The sequence below is a fragment of the Geotrypetes seraphini genome, chromosome 4 (assembly GCF_902459505.1).
Source record: "Geotrypetes seraphini chromosome 4, aGeoSer1.1, whole genome shotgun sequence".
Classification (NCBI taxonomy): domain Eukaryota; kingdom Metazoa; phylum Chordata; class Amphibia; order Gymnophiona; family Dermophiidae; genus Geotrypetes; species Geotrypetes seraphini.
Window position 1 is genome coordinate 282,901,223 of NC_047087.1, and position 21,945 is coordinate 282,923,167.

At 42.8% G+C, this 21,945-nt stretch overlaps 1 protein-coding gene across 4 annotated transcripts in view; it reads right to left on the reverse strand.

The window, feature by feature from the left end:
- The window catches only part of ZFYVE27 (zinc finger FYVE-type containing 27), a 142,646-nt gene that overhangs the window by 97,056 nt on the left and 23,645 nt on the right, over positions 1-21,945 (reverse strand). For all 4 annotated transcript variants that reach the window (XM_033943000.1, XM_033942999.1, XM_033942997.1 and 1 more), the window contains 2 exons: positions 15,093-15,205; positions 2,870-3,015 (listed from right to left, as the gene is read on the reverse strand). In XM_033943000.1, coding sequence (XP_033798891.1) covers positions 2,870-3,015; positions 15,093-15,205 — 259 coding nt within the window. The remainder of the gene's footprint in view (positions 1-2,869; positions 3,016-15,092; positions 15,206-21,945) is intronic.

Here is a 21,945-nt window from a genome sequence, read left to right on the forward strand (position 1 = left end):
AAATTGAATGTTTGTTTGTTTATTTCTCACCTGCCCTTATCCAGGGCGAGTTACATATTAACATACAAATTAAAACACTTCAAGGACACACTATAACAAACTGCATACTTGCATATCAAATCAAATTACATTTAATGTGAAGAAAGGCACCTAATTCAAGCCTATTTTATAACGCCACACAAACAGTTTTAATCCAGGCATAATTCTACCATTTTGACCCTAGATTTTATAAAGGCACATACGCATCTGGCCAAAGTGGCAGAAATTATATCTAGATCAGTGGTTCTCAATCCAAGGACACACCTAACTAGTCAGATTTTCAGGATACCCACACTGAATATACATGAGAGAGATTTACATAGAATGGGGGTAGTACATGCAAATTTACCTCATGGATATTATCTCATGGCTATGCTGAAAATCTGACTGGCTAGGTGTGTCCTGAGGACTGGGTTGAGAGTCCCTGATCTAGACTGAAGCCACAGATATTTATGTCTGCCTGCTTGAAAGAAGATGTTAAATGTTCATATATATATTTTTAAAATATTTAGAAATTGTGTTGCCTGCACTCAATCTCTGTACAGGCCTACACACGGGTCACGATTTCCCTTCTTGGAATCATGCATTGTTGACACATATAATCCCTGGGGTTGTTTCTTTTTTTTTTTTTAATGGTGCGTGGTCTTCGCCATAAGGCATATGGGGACAGACTTAAAGATCTCAATCTGAATACTTTGGAGGAAAGGCAGGAGAAGGGAGATATGATAGAGATATTTAAATATCTACGTGGCGTAAATGCGTATGAGTCGAGTCTCTTTCATTTGAAAGGAAGCTCTGGAATGAGAAGGCATAGGATGAAGTTAAGAGGTGATAGGCTCAGGAGTAATCTTAGGAAATACCTTTTTACAGAAAGGGTAGTAGATGCGTGGAACAGTCTTCCAGAAGAGGTGGTGGAGACAGAGACTGTGTCTGAATTCAAGAGGGCCTGGGATAGGCACGTGGGATCTCTTAGAGGAAGAGATAATGGTTTCTGCGGATGGGCAGACTAGATGGGCCATTTGACCTTTATCTGCCATCATGTTTCTATGGGCTAGATTCACTAAGCAAACTGATCATGTACCGATCTGTTTGTGACCCCTTTGCGACCAGATTTCCTTCCAACCTGATTCACTAACCTGGTGGCCGATCATCCTCCGATCCGATCCCAATCCGTGCATGCAAATTAAGTGAAACAGCATGCAAAGCAGGAAGGACGCAATTCACTACACTTTTTTTGGCACACTGACTGGCTGGCCGATCAAAAAACAAGCGACTGGTGAGGACCAGTCACTTGTGCTAAAACCCTGCTCTCTGCCCCAATTCTCCTGCTCTGGCCGCTCTGCTCTCTGCCCTGCTCCACTGCACAGAACAAGCTTGTCATGCCCTTCTCTTGCCGCCCCGACTCTCCTGCTCTCTGCCACCCTTCCCCGCAGTGCGAGCCCGTGGTTTTAACCCGCAGGATAAAAGCGTGGCTGTACTGCAAGGCAGGCGGAAGAGAGCAGGAGAGATGGGTTTGAACCACGGGCTTGCTGAAGTCAGGGCGACACTTGCAGGAGAGTCTAACTGCTCTTTTTGCTGGAATTTGTACATGGGCAGACCTGCACGGGAGGGGGTGCTGGGACGAACGGTGGGAAACACAACCCGGGGAAGAGAACAGCAGCATTGAAGCAAAAAAAGAAGTTAAAAAAGAAAAGCTGCTACGGGGCAAATGCTTGCGCAGACCATTTGCAGGCATAGTAGATGGTCTGCGCATGCATTGGGATCGCTACACAGCGATCCGTGTCGTCGGATGGGAGCGTGCCTCCGATTGCCCCCCATTTGAATATTCTTCCTTCCTGAATCAATCAGCCCTGCCCGGATCGGAGATGGATCGGTCACGATCGGGCAGGTTAGTGAATCAGGCCCTAAGTTTTATATATGCAAAAAAATCGTTTATAAAATCCACACACACACACACACCACCCCCGAGTGTACAGAAAAAAATTCCAACAAGGCCATGGCCTCACAGCGGTTTATTTATTAAGCCACATTAAGAGGCTGATTTTAGCACACCTTGTATTAACCTGAAAGGGGATTATTTACTGCAATAATAACATGCATACTGTGCTACTGGTAAACGAGCCCAGTGGGATATTAATAAGCACCGACTCAAACAGTTTGAAGATCCAAATAAAAATGTTATGATACTCTCTCCGTTTGCAGTCTGTCTCTTTCTTTCTAGCTTATCACTTGTTACAGGTAATAAAAATATTGGGGAAAAAATGTCTGCAGACTGAGCACACACGTGTTCTCTCACTTGGTTGCTGTGCCTGCACAATGTCAGTGTTAAGTAGTTTCTACTGTAATAAGCTGTATCAATTATGTTGCAATAACAAGGGGATGAATTGTTTTTTTCACCGTCATTAAGAAAGCTAAGGGTACAGGGGATTCATACTAACAGCCCAAGATGTCCCCTAACTTAGAGCTTAACTGTTTATTGTTACATGTATCCTCCTTAAAACGGCCTAGGAGACAGCAGAGAAAACAAAAGCTAAGTACATTTAATCTGAAGCCACAAGAGCTTAGGACACACACTGGTTTTATTTGACAAATAACATGTTTTGTGCATTTCCTTTCTCCTAGAACACACCACAATACACAGTTGTTTTGGTGCTATGGATCCGTTTCCAGAGACTTCTCTACTATGTCTGATCTTTCCCTCTCACCCCCGAGTCCTCGAATGCCTAACACAATTGACCTTGTGTATCGTTATGAACCATTACATTTCCTGCTTTCTAAATGTTGTGAAGGAAGTTATTAGGTGCGTAGCTCATCCTCAGCTCTCACCCACCTCTGTGCTTGTTGGGGTTGGGGTAGAAGTGCGGTCTATAATAATTCCTCCTCCACCAATGTCTCCTATATCGAGGACATCTGGTGCAGCCTCTATGGGCTCTGTGTTGCTCTTCTGTCTTAAGGCCGCCCTGCATTCCCCTACGACTAATCAGAAAGGAAGAGGGCATTAAAGGGCACAATATTGATTGATCATGGCATTGTACACAATTCCATATGACAACTATCAACTTACTGATACATACAAGTTCAAAAAAAAAGTGGGGGAAGGAGGAAGCTTTTTTTGATGAAAGTGAATGAGAACCACGCACCAAGGGTGCAAAGATATTAATATTCTAGTCTTTTTTGTCTTTTGAATCAGAAGAAGTTACAAGTTGAACATGTCTAATCTAATCAGAATTTCCTAATCGCTCTTTTCCAGTACAGGTTCAAGGCAATTTACAGGATAAGAGGCCCATGAAACAGCATGGGGAAAATTTACAATATAAAGATAAAGAAGGTTATACTAATTCAGGGGAACAGGAATACAATATCTACCTATCTGTGCTTATCAACCTGATCACTGCGCCCTGTATTATTATAATTCTGGGCCTTTATTTATTCCATTTTCTAGATCATTCTCCCAGGGGAGCTCAGAACAGTTTACATGAATTTATTCAGGTACTTGAGCATTTTTCCCTGTCTGTCCCGGCGGGCAATGGGGGGATTAAGTGATTTGCCCAGGGTCACAAAGAGCAGTGTAGGTTTGAACCCACAACCTCAGGGTGCTGAAGATGTAGCTTTAACCACTGCCACAAAGAAGAGATGGGAACGGACAATGAACACTCCACTGAAGATCACTGTTGTAGAAAGATCTGTTTATTTCATGGACACATATATAAGCTGTGGACCCGACACAGCTCTGTGTTTCGGAGACTGCATCAGGGGTCACTAAGCATAAAAACATGAATAAATATATTTAATCATATTACATAAATATAAATAATGAATACATATAAAAAGATATTTGACAATTCAGGTAGATAAATAATAAATACCAAAGAGGCAATTAAAATGAAAAAGATTAAAAAACAATAGTACTGCCCAGGGTTATAAAGAGCAGCTTAGGTTTGAACCCACAGCCTCAGGATGCTGAGGCTGTAGCTTTAACCACTGCGCCACACTGCAATCTAATTTTATTAAACTGATTTAATTTGCAATCTAAGCCATACTCAGTGACAATTTTCATTGTGTTTAGTTAATTATTACTCATTAGACAGAAGTGTGAAGAAAAATGTCCCTGCCTTTCCATCCTGTAGACATCAGGATAGACATTGCCCTAGCTCTTCACGACTACAGTGTCATCAATGGCTACACCAACAGCCTGACTTCAGGAAAAAGTAATACTGCACCAATCATGCAAGTCTGATTTGTGTTCTCAGCTTCTGTTTTGCTCTGCAGAATGCAAGCCAGGACCCCTTACTTACAGGGTTCCAATCTCTCCATATCAGTTATCATACTAACACTGCAACTTACTATGCTCCTCCATGTCACGTCTCCTCTACCACTAAAGTCTTTGAATATTTTTCCTCTTCCAGCATCAGAACCCTCCATGTCATTAGCGTACCAGAATCAGTCCTTCAATATCACTCTGCTTCGAACCCAATGATTGTGGAAGTAGGAGGGATGGAAAGGCAAGCAATGGGCAATAACTGTAAAGCCAGTTCCCTTACAACACTGTAGCCCCTTCATATCATTCCCTCTCTTACACCATCATCCTTTCAATCAATCCCCATTTCAGTACCAATACTCCAATGTAGCTATGTTCCTCTCCTTCAAAAATGCATTTATTTTCTTTAGCTAAATTTTCTGGCCTAAGAATCAAGGAGAATTCTTATCCTGGACCCATCCATGTCATCTCTCTTCAGTTCCACAGCCCTATCTACCGTGTTTCGCCAAAAATAAGACCTACCCCGAAAATAAGCCCTAGCAATACCTAAACAATTGACCCGTACTCCCTCTCCCTCCCCCCTCTCTATTCCACCTGAACTTACAGCACTGTTAGAAATATAATCTGCTATCTTCATCTTATAGTAACTTTACGTTGCTATTTATCCCCAACAGGTCCTGTCGGACATTACCTACTAAAATGTACATATTACATTTTCGCTCAGCAAATTGTATTTCTATACTATTGCCTCCTGAGGTCTCTGATCTCTGTATTTCCTCTGAATATCTACTTATTGTATTTCGCTGAATGTCCAGCACTCTTGATTGTAAACCGCCTAGAAGTCGCAAGATTGTGGCGGTATAGAAGAATAAAGTTATTATTATTATTATTATTAATAATAAAAGCCAAACCTCCATAATAAGCACTAGTCCCCAGCACTTCCCCCACCTCTCCCTCCGCCACACAGCTGACCTCCCCAACCGTCCAAACCCTGCCGACCCTCTGACCTACAAAAAGCAGCATTGGCAGCACTATAAACAGGCTATATCGCAGCCTTCTCCCACTGGGGCATTCCCTCTGCTGCATCACTGATGATGTCATCAGCAACGCAGCGCACGGAAGGCCCCAGCGGAAGAAGGCCGCGAAGCAGCCTGTTTAGAGTGCTGCCGACACTGCATTTTGGAGGGAGGGAGGTAGGTCACACGGTCGGTGGGGTTCGGATGGGAGGGTCAGCGGGGCTTCGGCTGCGCAGTGGGGTGGGGCTGCTCAAGGGTTCTGCTGCATGGAAGGGAGGGATAGAAGCTGTGCAAGAATTCTGTTGCCCGAGGGATGGGAAGGAGGGAGGGATAGAAAGATGCTGTATGGAAGGAAGGGATAGAAGCTGTGCAAGGGTTCTGCTGCATGAGGGATGGGAGGGAGGGAGGAATAGAAAGATGCTGCAGAAGGAAGGCACAAGGGGATGGGTGAGCGGGGAGGAAAGGAGAAAGGAAAGAGGAAGAACTGGGGTGAAGGAGAGGAAGGGAGAGATGATCATGTACATGAAAAAAATAAGACCTACCCCAAAAATAAGCCCTAGTGCATTTTTTGGGCCCAAATTTAATATAAGACACTGTCTTATTTTGGGGGAAACACGGTAGCACTGCTGCCCCTCTCTATGTATACCAAAGTCTCTCTGAGCAACTCTTCTTCCAAAACTACAACCTTTATCCTTTTAGTACAGTAGCTCAATAAGATCTGGTCCCTTCTAATATAATTAGCAGCCCTTATCAGAAAACATTAACATTCCAGTTATATTAAATTCATTTTCTTTTTTTTTTAACTCTGTTATGGGCTTTGCCCCAGCCCATTGTCTCCTGAGGACTTATTGGGAGAACTGTTAAAATCTTTCATGTACAATTCTTTCCTCAGTTGGCACTTCATTTAAATGACTCAGCCTCAAAAAAATCCTCCCATTTGGACTTATCAAGTCAATAATATCAGCGATGCAGTGGTCTAGACTCCCCCAGCTCTTGTCTTATTGTCTTCATCCCCGAGAAGACTCTCATCTGCTTAGTTTATTTTTGTTATTAAAAGGTTACAATACATAGGAGACCAATTGACAGAGGTATGACTTTAATTACTTAGAGATTACTACACAATTATCAGATCCAGAGACCTTGATATAACACATCCCAGGTTTCAAACTGAAGTTGAAAGTGTGTGTGTGGAGGGGTTGGGGGTGAGAAAGAGAGTGAGAGGGTGAGAGGGTGCGAACAAAAGTCACAAAGAAACATGTGTTGCACATAGCATCCAAGCTGATAGAGTTGTGCAGTTTTATGCTGTATATTTTAAAAATTTGTTTTCTACACTGCCTTGAATGGCCTCATATTGGAGAAGGGTGATTTATGCATTATTAAATAATATCCTAAAGTTTTACACTCTTTCACCCTATGCTGTTCTCAGCGATTTAAGGCAGGGGCTTTGAGAACTGTTTTGAATGTCTTTAATACTACTTGTTATTTCCTGGCAGTTTCACTGAAGCTAACCTATGAGGTACCAGAAGAAGTCACAAATCTGTTACTACCTGACCCATTTCCGTATCCTCATTTCTTCAGTATTATGAAAGAGAGGGAAAGGAAATAGTACACTTTCCAGCAAGCTTACGACACTCTTTGTTCTCCTCTCTCCTTAAAGCCTCTGTAATTTCCATACGCAAACGCCACTGTAACCCCTTCAGAGACTTCTACCCATCAACACTCCTTCAATGTGTTAACATGTGTTAGTTATTTGGACACAATCCATTGTAGCCATCTGCTTTACATCCAATGCACAGACACAAAGTTCCAATGCCTTTGTAATTATCAGTTTTCAACAAATGAATACCAACACTGTCGTGCTACTCCAGAAGAATATCAAATTCAAATGGTCAAACCTATACTGCAAACAAATGACAAACTAATCATATGCCAAATTTACAAATGTCTACCACAAAGTGTTCGTTCATTTTATCACATCTGGATGCTAATTTCTAGCGTCACTCCAAATGTCAGGGGATAAATAATGTTCCTTTAACTATTCATGAACTATCCAGATGAAAATACATAATTATATAAGTACTCATAGAAACATAGAACATGGAAACAGAAGATGACGGCAGAAAAGGGCTACAGCCCATCAAGTCTGCCCACTTTGCTTACCCACCCCCTGTCTATGCCCTAATGATCCAATTTTCTTATCTTGACCCTCGTAGGGATCCCACATGGGTATCCCATTTATTCTTAAAGTCTGGCACGCTGTCTGCCTCGATCACCTGCACTGGAAGCTTGTTCCAATGATCAACCACTCTCTCTGTGAAGAAATACTTTCTGGTGTTGCCATGAAATTTTCCGCCCCTGAGTTTGAGCGGGTGCCCTCTTGTGGTCGAGGGTCCCTTGAGAAAGGAAATATCATCTTCCACTTTGACACATCCCGAGAGGTACTTAAATGTTTCGATCATGTCTCCCCTCTCCCTACGTTCCTCGAGAGTGTAGAGCTGCAATTTGTTCAGTCTCTCTTCATACAAGAGACCCTTGAGCCCCCGAGATCATCCTGGTGGCCGTCCGCTGAACCGATTCAATTCTGCGCACATCTTTACTGTAATGTGGCCTTCAGAATTGCACACAGTACTCCAGATGAGGTCTCACCATGGCCTTGTACAACGGCATTATGACTTCAGGCTTTCGGCTGACAAAACTTCTATTGATACAACCCAATATCTGCCTTGCCTTAGATGAAGCCTTCTCCACCTGATTGGCAGTTTTCATGTCTGCACTGATGATTACTCCTAAATCTCGTTCTGCTGAAGTCCTAGTTAAAGTTTCTCCGTTCAAGAAGTACGTCCTGCATGGATTTCCGCTTCCGAGGTGCATGACCTTACATTTCTTAGCATTGAAGCCTAGCTGCCAGGTTGAGGACCAACTTTCCAATGTAAGCAGGTCCTGCGCCATATAATTCTGTAAACTGCATTCACTTACTATATTACATAGTTTGGCGTCATCGGCGAATAGTGTTATTTTATCTTGAAGCCCTTGAGTCAAATCCCCTACGAATATGTTGAAAAGGAGTGGACCCAGGACCGAGCCCTGCGGTACTCCACTGGTCACCTCCGATGTTTTAGAGAGGGTACCATTAACCACCACCCTCTGAAGTCTGCCACTCAGCCAATCATTGACCCATGCAGTTAGTGTCTCTCCTAACCCCATCGATTCCATCTTGCTTATCAGCCTGCGGTGTGGGACACTGTCAAAAGCTTTACTGAAGTCCAGGTACACGACGTCCAAAGACTCTCCCAAGTCCAACTTTCTTGTTACCCAGTCAAAGAAGCTGATGAGATTGGATTGGCAGGACCTACCCTTGGTGAACCCATGCTGACTGGGATCCTGAAGATTCACTTCATTCAAGATCATGTCCAATTTGCTTTTAATTAGTGTTTCCATGAGTTTGCACACTATTGATGTGAGACTCACTGGTGTATAATTAGCCTCTGCCCTGCAACCCTTTTTATGCAGAGGAACGACATTAGCTAATTTCCAGTCCAGGGGAACTTTCCCCTTACTTAGGGAGAGATTGAATAGCTCAGCCAACGGTACGCAGTCATTGCCTTACTGGAACAGATCAAAGCTTCATTAAACCTAGGATCCTATTTCTAGCAGTGGTCAATCTAAGTCACAAATATCTGGCAGGATCCTAAAACAGTAAAGTAGATTTCCATTCTGCTTATAACAGGAATAAGCAGTGGATTTTCTACTCTGTGTTAACCGGAACTCAAGCAACCAGAAAAAAAAATGTAAGAAATAATGTAAATAAAAAGTATTTCTTACTTTAAATAAAAATGAAAATAAAATCAATTTCTGGCATAAATTTAAGTGTAAAGTTGGTATTTATAATAAACAAGGGATTTGTGTGCCTGCTTATGTAAAAGAGAATTGAGAGTTACTTGATATTCCATCAACTTCTGTTTATGCACTGAGTCACCAGATTGTCCAAATTTCTTCCTAGCCTTTACAATATCCCTCTCCAAACGCAAAATTTCCCTATCTCGAGCTTTTTTAACATGACTACAATAACTTATAATGCCCCCCTCAACACTGCTTTCGCCACTTCCCAAAATAAAATAGGATCTCCTTCTGTATGAGCATTATGCCTTTTGTAATCTTTCCAAGTGTCCAATAGCCGTTCCTTATAATTTTGGTCCCTATACAATGCTAACGGAAACACCCATCGTCATATCCCCTGAGACCCCCTTCCTTCCTGCTTGTTGTTGTTTGCATCAATAAAAAAAAATTGTTTGAACTTAAGTGTAAACTTGGTGCACCACACCTGAGTATGCCCACGCTGTGCCCACCACATGTCTGGTAGTTTGTCTGGAACAGTTTATGGTAGTGTTTCTCAACACGCGGTATGCATACCCTTAGGGGTATGTGAGCCACTTGTTGGGGGTACGTGCCACTGGCTGTCACAGAGAATATTGCCTACCTACCCGCCAAAATTACGGCTGGGATCCCTCCTTCCTGCACTCCACCCACCCACTGAAGCCGCTGCCAGAGATCCCCCCTCTCATTCCTGCCCTCCACCCGCCAGCGGGGATATCCTCCTTCCTACCCTCCACCTGCCCGCCAAAGCCGCTGCCGGGGCTGATAAGCATGTCTTATAATTTCAACAGCACATTTCTAACAGCTAAATTATAAAGAAATCAACATCCACAATTTATTCAGGACTCTTCTCCTTAGGATCTACTGTAGAGGTATAAAGAGATGATCCCCAATTGCAACAATGCTTGTAGAACAAAATAATGCCAAGGAGAGGATCAAATACCCCTAAAAATCCAGGGGAAATCAAAATATGGTTTATCTAACTGGAAAAGCCCAACAAACCTTAAGATACACAAAAAAGGGAGAACAGTTAAAACCGATTCCATGGTATGTCTAACACACAGGCTACCACCAATAAATCTGAACAGTCCAAAACAGAACCGAACCAGAAATTTAGCTTTAGAGAAAATAATAAGCATGATGATTTCAAATGCAAGAGAATATACTGCCACCTTGTGCTTACTTAGAAAATGCAAATAAATGTGGCCATAAATATTCTAGACATTAAGTACTACAAAAACAACGGTATCCCATTCCCATTATTATTTTATCCCCATGTATGGAAAGTAACAGTATATTCAGGGTGTTAAATTTAGATAAAGACAGGTTGTTCACCCTCTCCAAGGTAGGGAGAATGAGAGGGCACTCTCTAAAGTTAAAAGGGGATAGATTCCATACAAACGTAAGGAAATTCTTCTTCACCCAGAGAGTGATAGAAAACTGGAACACTCTTTAGGAGGCTGTTATAGGGGAAAACACCCTTCAGGGATTCAAGCCAAAATTAGACAAGTTCCTGTTGAACTGGAACATATGCAGTTAGGGCTGGTCTCAGTTAGGGCACTGGTCTTTGGCCTAGGGGCCGCCGCGAGAGCGGACTGCTGGGCACGATGAACCACTGGTCACATCTACACAAAATCCCACAGAGGGCGGGAGCCAGCAGGCCTTGAGCATGTGCAGATGTTCAAGGCCCTTCAGCCCTGCACAGAGCATCAGCTTCCAGAGCATCAGGTCTGTAAGTGCAATGTCGGTCTGGGGCAGGGGGGAGTGGGTAGTGGAGGATAGATGTGCCGGTCAATGAGGGGAGGGCGAAAGAAGTGCCGGTCATCGGGGGAGAGGAGGAGATAGCAATGGTCATCAGTGAGGGTAGCAGTGCTGGTCATCAGGAAGAGGGAGAGATAGCTGTGCCTGTCATGGGAAGGATAGCAGTGCCGAGCATCTGGAGGGGTGGAAAATAGGATTGTTGGTCATCGGGTGGGGAGGGGAGAAAAAAAGCACCATTATTCAAAGGAGGCTCATTTTGGTCGAGAATGTGGTGTAAAGATAGACGTACTGGTGGTCTGGATGAAAATAGCCTGGACGTCCAGATAAGATGATTTTTGGAAAAAATAATATTTTAGATGTATTTTTTGAGAATGGACATTTTACCACTGCCAACTTTGGGCATTCTTTTGATTATGACCCTCCACGTGTACAGCATGTCTGATTCTCTGTCTTATTTCCCCTTAAGTTTTTTTTATGATTATTTCTTCCTGAGATAGAAAAGCTTTTTTACAACATACAGCTTTCAGAACCATAGCACTTCTTTTTATAGTGTTACTGGATGTAGGAAGCTTCCACACTGGTATAATAAGTTCCTTCCCCAAAGAGCTTATAATCTAAGGAGGTAATTTGGTGCCTAGATGTATACATGCTACTAAAGTGTGTCACAGTTGCCACTAATTGGTAGTTATGAACTAATATTCACTAGGTGCTATTACATTACATTAGTGATTTCTATTCCGCTTGTGCCTTGCGGTTCTAAGCGGATTACAAGTTAGAGGACTGGACATTTCCAGTAGCATTGCAGTACATGTAATCAAGAGTGTGTCCAGTTACAATTGTTAGTCTGGACTTTTCCAGGAGAAATTGATAGCAGGTAGTAGATAGTGATAGGTTGTTTAGACGAATAGAGATAATACTGTCCGGATTCAGGGTGTTGCTGGTGGTGGTGATGGAGGTGGTCGTGAGAGCATTTTCTAATACTTTTGTGAGGTTATGATGATGGGAAGTGTTTTTTGAAGAGATGAGTTTTGATTTCTTTTCGGAATACTTTAATGTCTATAGATTTGGTCAATAGATTGGTGATGGTAGTATCGATCTTTGCTGCCTGTGTCGCTAAAAGGCTGTCGTATAGTTTCTTTCGTCGTGTTCCTTTGAGAGGGGGGTGAATGAATAGGCTCTGAGTTCTCCTTAGTCTGTGTGAGAGGTTACGGTGTAGTCTGTTGTTTAGGTAGCTGGGGGCTGTTCCATGTATTACTTTGTATAGTAGACAGTAGAATTTGAACTGGGATCTTGCTTTTATTGGTAGCCAGTGTGAGTCTAGGTATGCTTTGGTGATGTGGTCATATTTGCCGAGTGAGTAGATGATTCTGAGGGCTGTGTTCTGAACTGTCTGTAACTGTTTTATCATGTAGTTTGGGCATGATAGGTATAGGCTGTTACAGTAATCTACAATACTTAGTACTAGGGATTGTACTAATATCTTGTATTGATCTTTGTTGAAGAATTTTCTTATTTTTCTTAGGTTACGTATTGTGAAGAAAGCTCTTTGGATGATTTTGTGTTTTTGAGACTGCATTGTGCAGTTTCTGTCTAGTTGTATTCCCAGGATCTTGAGTGTACTTTGCATTGGGTACTTGATTGTATTTAATACTAGTTCTGTGAGAGATGTTTTTTTTTCCTTCTCTAGTAGTAGGAATTTCTATATTGGAACTTCTATATTGGAGTAATAATAATACAGTGGTGCCTCACACAACGAACTTAATTGGTTCCAGGAGCAAGTTTGTTATGCGAAAAGTTCGTTATGTGAAACGCGTTTTCCCATAACAATACATGTTAAAAAAAAATAATTCGTTCTGTAGCATAAAATATGCTAAGATGACATAAAAAAAGATAAATTTTTTGTTATTATTTTTATTTAGATACATCTAAAAACATAATTGTTTTTTAAAACAACACACATTTTTTAAATTTAAAGACAGAGAGGGCAGTTAAGCGCAGTGCCATCAGTTATCCTGCCCCTCTCAGTGAATTGCCTGGGATGGAGGGAGGGAGAGAAGAAGGCAGATGATGGAAGTGGGAAGAACTTGTGCCGTCAGCATCAGGCACAAGCGGGAAAGCAGCAGCGGTGAGGGGCTAGAAGTTATCTTCCTTTCATTCATGTCCTTGCCACCCCCGTCCCTTGGTCGGTCCCACAATTTCACAATTTCCTGCATATCTCCTCCCTCCATTCTTGTAGCCCATAGTCTCCTCTCCTGACATCTCCCTGTCCTTTTACTTCCACTATCTTCCTATCCCATCTCTATTCCCTTTTGTCCCTCTCCCCATGATCAATCATCTCACCACCTCTCTCTTCCCTCACCCTCAGGGTTCAAGATTGCTTCCACTCTTTTTCCTGTTGTTCTCTCTGCCTGTCACCCTATGATTTAGCATCCCTTCTGCCCTTGTCCAATATTTCCCCTTCTCTCCCTCCCTCTCATCCCCTGCTCCAACATACCGTATTTCGACTGCCCTTCCATCCCCAGGCCTGCCAACTTCCACTCATTTACTGCTTTCTCCCACCTCTGCCAAAGCCCCCCCCCCCCCGCAGTGATCGGCAACACCAGGCACCCCCCCTCAATCGGCGAAACAGGGCCCCCCCTCGATCGGCGAAACAGGGCCCCCCCCTCGATCGGCGAAACAGGGCCCCCCCTCGATCGGCGAAACAGGGCCCCCCCTCGATCGGCGAAACAGGGCCCCCCCCTCGATCGGCGAAACAGGGCCGGCGACTGCTTTCTCCCGCTGCTGTTGAAGTCTGTAAACAACTTTAACACAAGCCACGGGGCTCTAACAGTGCGTATGCTGCCAACTGCTTCCTTCCTCCTTCCTCTCCCCTCATGATGTAACTTCCCATTTGGTTGATGGAGGAGGAGGAAGAGGGTAGCCAGTAGCGTCACGCACACTGCGCGGAAGGATGCAGCTCGGGCGACTTCGTTGTGTGAAACGAAGTCCGTTGTACGAATCAAGACAAGAAGTTCGTTGTGCGCAGCGTTCGCTGTGCGAGGCGTTCGTTATGCGAGGCACCACTGTAATAATAACTTTATTTTTGTATACCGCAGAACCATAACAGTTCAGAACGGTTACACTTAAGTGCTATATAGTGTTAACTACAGGGGGCATATATACAGGAATGGCATGGACAGGCCATGGGCATGTCTTCAAGTGATGCATGTCACTATCGGTAATGCACATCACTTGGCACATATAGGTTTTGTCCATTTACACCTGCCATGGACACGGCATAAATGGTCACACCTAACCTTAAGTGCACCTATGCTGCCTTACACTATTATTCTATAACAGCCATGGACTGGCACCCAGAGCTCAGCAATGCCATGCCTAAACAGAGGCACCAATTTATAGAATTGCCTCCTATGTGAGGAACTAAAGCAACAGGAGATAAATTGATTTACCCAAGATCACCCAAGAAGTGTCAGTGGCAAAAGCAGAATTTGAACTCCCTGATTCCTAGCCCATTGCTCTAACCACTAGACACATGTTTCTCTGCTACAGAGAAAAATGACTTTATTCTTCTATACCGCCAAAGTCAGATGTCTTCTAGGTGGTTCACACCAAAGGGAGCTGGACAATCAGCAAATTACAATGTACACATTATAAGATTGTAAGATTATAAGAGTATAATATATTACACAAGAATAGTGGTTTCAGGGAAACAATTCTTGTGCTAGTAGAACAATAAAAAAACCCCACAAGGTTGAGGCACCTATTACCCTGTAAGAAAACTTGAGAGCTACAGGAAAACACAGCAGGGACATGGTTGTTGGTGTGGGGAACTTGGCATTATCTGATGGTGGTAGTGGCAGCAGCAGCTAGAAAGAGGATGGATCCCTGGTTCTAGCACCAGTGTGCATCTCGGTGTTCTGCTACTAGCTGGAGAAAATGAGAATGGCTTGCATATAACTGCAGCTCTTTGATGATATCTACCCATTTCATGCTGCCTGCATCATCCTCCACTTCCAGGGGCACTTCATTCATCACCTTACCCAAATCATTATGGTAATAGTATAGAGGAAATAATTCTTCAGGGTACAGGCCCACAATTCCAAATAGCAAAAGATTAGTCAGAATTAGAGGTGCTGGATTCTTACCTCTATAGAAATCCTTGGTGCCCAAAAATAGGGAACTGTTGAGAACAGCCAAGACCCAACAGAAAGGAATGAGATATAAAATGCAAACAGAGCCTAATATAGCTCCATAGAATCTAGGAAACAACCAAAGAAACACAAAGTTAAAAATATAATCAGAACTTTTTCTAGGGTTTTAGAAGGCATGGAAATCCATACTAAGAACTATTCGATAAAGGGTGCTCATTCCGGAGCACTCTTTATTGAATAGCGCTGAGCGTGGATTTTTCCTGGCACCTAATTTTTAACAATTACTATGTAAGATACAAGCTGAATATCCAAAATTTAGCCACACTAAATGATATTCATATACTAATGCTATCAGAAATCAAGTGCTACACCTTTTTCATTTGTGAAAACGGTAAAGACCTCAGTGTTTCCCAGGATAAAACCTGTGAAACAAACTATGCCAATAATAATATTGACATAGAGAAATACATCCTTGGTCTTGTATTTTACCGTTACACTTAGCTCTTATATTTTCAGCTTTTTAACGTTTTATTAGCTTTTATACTTTTTACTAACTTTTATATTTTTATAGAGAAGTAAGCACTTATCTTGTTGCCTTCTGATAGCTCAAAATCACCGCAGCTGCAGTTTTAGCAGTATCCATATGCCGCTTTTGAACAGTTTCAGATTTAATCAATTCAGAAATATCCCAACAGGCCCTGTTTCGCCCTACGGCTGCGTTAGGGGATTAATTTTCAATATGAGATACTGCTTCAATGATTTTCTCTCGCTGGGAGAAAATCATTGAAGCAGTAGCTCATATTGAAAAATAATCCCCTGACGCAGCCGTAGGGCGAAACAGGGCCTGTTGGGATATTTCTGAATTGATTAAATCTGAAACTGTTCAAAAGCGGCATATGGATACCGCTAAAACTGCAGCTGCGGTGATTTTGAGCTATCAGAAGGCAACAAGATAAGTTCTTACTTCTCTATAAAAATATAAAAGTTAGTAAAAAGTATAAAAGCTAATAAAACGTTAAAAAGCTGAAAATATAAGAGCTAAGTGTAACGGTAAAATACAAGACCAAGGATGTATTTCTCTATGTCAATATTATTATTGGCATAGTTTGTTTCACAGGTTTTATCCTGGGAAACACTGAGGTCTTTACCGTTTTCACAAATGAAAAAGGTGTAGCACTTGATTTCTGATAGCATTAGTATATGAATATCATTTAGTGTGACCTAATTTTTAACACCATTTATAAAACCTAGCCCAAAAAGTTTTATGCTCTCTAGTGAATATGTGTAGGTCAAAAGTGCAGCTATATTTTAGGCACGATTATTTATACCAGCCATAGAGCTGGTATAAATGCTCGCAACTAGATTGTTATTGGATCGGTAGCACAGAATGCTGCTACTATTTGGGTTTTTGCCAAGTACTTGTGACTTGGATCGGCCTCCGTGAAGACAGGCTACTGGGCTAGATGGACCATTGGTCTGACCCAGTAAGGCTATTCTTATGTTCTTAAATGTGTGCGCCATTTTCAATCTTGCCTTTTACATTCCACAAATTTTTAAACGCTAGGACAAGAAAGGATTACAATATCTTTTTCAATTATTTACGGATGATGGACGGATGGCATCCTTTCCTGCTTTATGTCGTACATTTGACATACTGGCAACAGATATTTTTGCTTATTACCAGATTCAACATTATGTTAACTCTTTACCAGCAGAGCATTTGACAGAAGATAGCCGAAAAACACTCTCTGAACTTTTTAGTCTTTCAGCGCAACAGAGGATACCACTTCGCTCTCACCTACAAAGCATCCGGGAATGCCAACCGGGACTGAATTTGGACATTTTGGCAGCATCCTGGGTGGACGACCTGCACTGCTCTTTGACAGCGCAACAGGTACAAGTACTAAAAAACATACAGAAGGTGTCCTCTAATGTTATTCACTGGGAATTACAATTGAAGATTGTTTTGCGGCTCTACATATCACCTGAGCGAGCATCCAGGATGGGAATCACGTCACATCATAATTGCCCCAAATGTGATCAAGCCCATGCTTCTTTGGGACATATGCTTTGGACTTGTCCATACATCCAGCAGTTTTGGATTTCACTGGGTAATTATACAACTTCTCTTTGGGGCCGGCACTGGGTTCCTACACCAAGAGCATTATTTGGATATTATACAATAACAGCGCCAAAACCGAAAGGGATAACAGCCTTTGTGACCCGGGTGTTACTTATGGGCAAAAAAGCTATCTTGACCAACTGGCTGTCTCGGGACCCGCCTTCATACACTCAATGAAGAACCTTAATGATAGTGCATGCTACTTTAGAGCGGAGACAGGTTGGTGCCCTTGACCAGAGACGGGGGCGTCACTTTTCTCAGATTTGGGAGCACTTTTGGATAGACCTCATACCCCTTGCTCGGGGTAGATTATTGAATTTGTGAAGACGACTGCATATTGCATGATCTGTTACTGGACTCCAACCCTATAGATGTGTGTGTGTAGGGGGGGAGTAAGGATTGATTTGTGCACATGTAGGAGAATCTGTTCAAATTTTCTGAATGTTGGTTCTAGCACTATATGGAAAATTTAAACATTTAAACTATATGGAAAATTTAAACATTTAAACATACATTCCACAAATTTCTGGATTAGTATTACAAGCAGTGAGAAGCAATGCAGAAGTTCCCGAGGAAGAGGGGGGAGATTTGCTTTCGAAACGGAGCCCTGTCGAACTCATAACAGCATGCAGAGCTTTTTGGAAAATTAAGTCAATGTACTATTGAGATAAGTACTGTGTTTGTTTTCCGATTTTGTTTCTAGCTGATTTTTGTGACTATTACTATTATTTAAAACGGCATGGTTTTTGGACGCTGAATTGTTCATTAAATATAGGGCAGCAGTGGTTGAAATTCTTTTAATAAAAGCACTTTTTCTTTGAGATTTGAAGAAACACTTTATAGTTTATATCACTTATTTGCACTCTGGAAGAGGTTTTGGGTTTACTGAAGTGTCAACTCTACTAGAGGGATTTCATCTTCATTGTGAGTTGTGAAGAGTAGACTAAGGACTCTCCCTTCACATTATATATAAAATCTTTAGTTGAAGTTAGTTTTTTTTTATTTTTTAAAGTGCTTTAGGTTTCTTCCATTTGCTCCCCTATTTATAATTGGAGAGGGATTTTTAATTGTTGTGTTGCTTAAATGTGTGTGACAGAAAATCTGGATGGAGAGCTCCGAGGGAGATCCATCATGTCTTAGGCTTATAGACTGAACGTCTGGGGCTGAGGTTACTTTCATCATACACTAATACACTTAGGGCAATTGGACTGGGATCCTACTGCAGGTGGTTGTAGCCTGTCAAGAAAGGCTATGTGGGAGGCGGTGAGGGGGGCACTAACCCTTTAGGATTTCTATTAGTATAATTCCTTGAATTCTAGGAGCAAGCCTAGAATATCCAGCTAGTAAACTGTGAACTGGAGAGAGATTTGCATCTCATTAGCATATAGATAGTGAACAGAAGATTAGGTTCTTACCTCAATAATCTTTCTGGTAGATGTGTCTAGGATTTCTGACTATATGTAATATAGTAATATATATACCGTATTTGCCGGCGTATAAGACGACTTTTTAGTACCTTAAAATCATCCCCAAAGTCGGGGGTCGTCTTATACGCCGGGTACAGTTTACATGCCCTTACTTGCGGGGCTGGATGTACTCAGTCGCGCGGCTCTTCTTCTCCCTACCTTCTCTGCTTGCAGCACAGAGCCGAACGGAAGTCTTCCCGACGTCAGCGCTGACGTCGGGAAGACTTCCGTTCGGCTCTGTGCTGCAGGCATGGCAGGTAAGGAGAAGGAGAGTAGCCTCGCGGTTCGAGGGGCGGTCGCCCTGCCCCGGTTGCAGCACAGCCGGCCAGGTTCCCTTACTTTTGTGGCACTTCCCCGACCGACTGATAACAGCCCGGGTCCGACAATCCTCCCTGCCCTGTAGCCGCGAATCTAAATACCTTCTTACAGCAGCTGTAAGAAGGTAATTTAGATTCGCGGTTAAGGGCAGGGAGGTTTGTCGGACCGGGGCTGTTGTCGGTCGGTCGGGGAAGTGCCACAAAAGTAAGGGAACCTGGCCGGCTGTGCTGCACCCGGGGCGGTAGAGAAGGTGTGCGGAAGAAGGGGTCGTCTTATACGGCGAGTATAACACAAAACTCTATTTTTTAACTGAAAGTTGGGGGGTCGTCTTATACGCCCAGTCGTCCTATACGCCGGCAAATACGGTATATGTAATAATATAGTAATATATATATATGTAATATATATATGTAATATGTATATCTCCCTTCTCAAGAGCTGTGTTGCAGGGCAAAATTTACATTTTTCAACTTTGTCTCCTTCACCAGTGACTGTAGTGTCCCCTTCAGTTTGTATCAAAGCAAACGATCATCACTACAACATAAGAAAAAATGAAGGAGGAGATGAAGAACATCCCCATTAATACATTTCTGTTCTGCTCTGCAAAACAAGTTAATCACCCATAATGTAAACCCAGGTGGAATGAACAACCCACCTGTCAAAGTGCAATCAGCAGTAACACTTATGGAGCTTTGAGACACTCTCTCTTATTTATTTATTTATTTGTTTGTTTGTTTGTTTTAAGTTCAGTATTTTACTCTTCATATCAGTCTGGCAGGAGAATACCTCCAGCTGTGGACCTACTCTTTGTCCAAGGCACTAAGAAGGCGTATTCTAACTGACAGAGCAGGGTGTTAGGACTCCTAGACACATCTACCAGAAAGCAAGACTCACTCTGGGACAGCAGATAAAGAGAATCTAACCTCCAATCCCCCCAATCTTTGTCCAACTGGTCTTCTGAGAATGGATCAGGGATCTCTTCTTGGGGGGAGTTCCCCTGTGCTGCTACCGACACTCCCTCAGATGGTTCAGAAAAACCGCAACAATTTTTATAGGCTTACAAAATCTGGGGTAAAGCCCTGACTAAAGGTCCCTAAGGACCCCTTTAGGAATTCTTTTAGTCTCTGCCTAGGCTCTGCGGCGTGCTTCACCAAGTCGCAGTCCAAAGGCTCCAGAGGGGTTTCTTCCTAGAAAAGGGTGTCATTTGCAATCCCCAAGCTCTAGAAGTACTAGGGGAGGCAAAGTCTAAAGCTCAGCCCCCTCCACACACACACAGTACATGGACACTCCCCAGCTGTCCATCCAGCACAAATATGGCATGATATAGGGGTATCCTAGTCTAGGGAGTCCTATCAGAACTGCTTTTACACAAAATCAAGGGGTACTGAGGCAGACAGAGACTTTTAAAACAAAACTAAAAAACCCAAGATGGTTGCTGCGGCAGCATAGTCATGCCAAAAACAGCTCAGGGAATCCAAATCAAAGGTCCAAAAATAGTGGGAAAGGGTTTTTGGAGGTGGGGGATCCTAATTCTGACCCCAGAAATGTTCAAAACTTTCCAAGTCAGAACCCCCCCCAACCAAATTTTCACATAGACATCAATGGGCTGTACTTACATTCAGTGCTGACGCTATGCCTGATTCAGCTTTCTTCCTAGCTGGAATATGGAGAATACACTGCCTCTAACATCAACTTCAGTCCAGCACTGCAATCTTTGGGCTGCTAGTCAGACCGAAGTCAGACTAAGATCTAAATCGCTGCAGATCCACGTGTCAGCGGAGGGAAGGAAACGCAGACAGCACCCAGTAAGGGCACATGGACCAACGTGGGGCCAACAGCCTGCACTCAAGCACCTGACAAATCAAGTTGCAAGCTATCTTCCAGGGGAACAGATTCCGAGGTCCATAGGAACTAATGCAGGCCAGCCAGCCAGGTACTCTTGAGGATAACCGTTACAGCTGCAGACTTCTAACACAGAGTCTGTGTCTTCTCCCAGGCAGAGTTGCCTCCGGAACCTCTTAGTACCAAAAAGCATTGCACTTCAGATTAAAATCTGAAAACAATTATAATTAAGATCACAGCAGATCAGAAAGGTATCTTCTCAACTCGCTTGCAAAAGGAAAAACTGAAGGGGTCACTACAGCCACTGGCAAAGGAGGCAAAACTAAAGAATGTAAATTTCATCCTTCTGCAACACAACTCGCTTAATGGGGGATATTACCTATAGTCAGGACTCTTAGACACATTGCACCAGAACTATGAGTATTGTTTGGTGAGAAAACCATAGAGGGGAGAAAGGGATCCTCTTAGGACCTGGAAGGGGGCAAGAGGGGGAAGGACACCTGTCTGCCCCAGGACAAAAGGCTATTTATTGATTGGTGGGGATCAAGAACTCATAGCAATGGTATAGAGGGAACTAAATAAAGACCTCCCAGTAGGTGAGCCTAAAGAAGTTGGAAACTGATATCTCCCTTTTGTAAGGAGAGATGGTTGTGTCTTGGAGACTGAGATCAGATGGTTGAAGCTGCCCTTGAAAAGAAAGAAGAAACCACATCAAGGAGGATCATGGACTGATTTCTGTCGGAGAAGTGAAGCCAGAGAATAACAATAGACAATGTGACTCCATCAACACTGCACCCAAACACTATTCTTGTGAATGGCCAACTGCAAAGTATGTGCCATCAAATACAACACATGCAATTTACTGTAATTAACAAGCCTATTAGTGCAAATAACTGGGTGCTATCAATTACTGGCGCTAATAGGTAACAATTTGGATTTACCATATTTCCTCATATATAGGCTGCCCCATTCTATAGGCCGCAGGAAATGCTAATATATGTTTTAAAACTGGTAGATAAGTTGCCCCATGGTATTAGCCATAGCTTATATTACTGGTACCTTTTTAAATCATCCCCCCTTAAATATCTCCCTCGCTGGA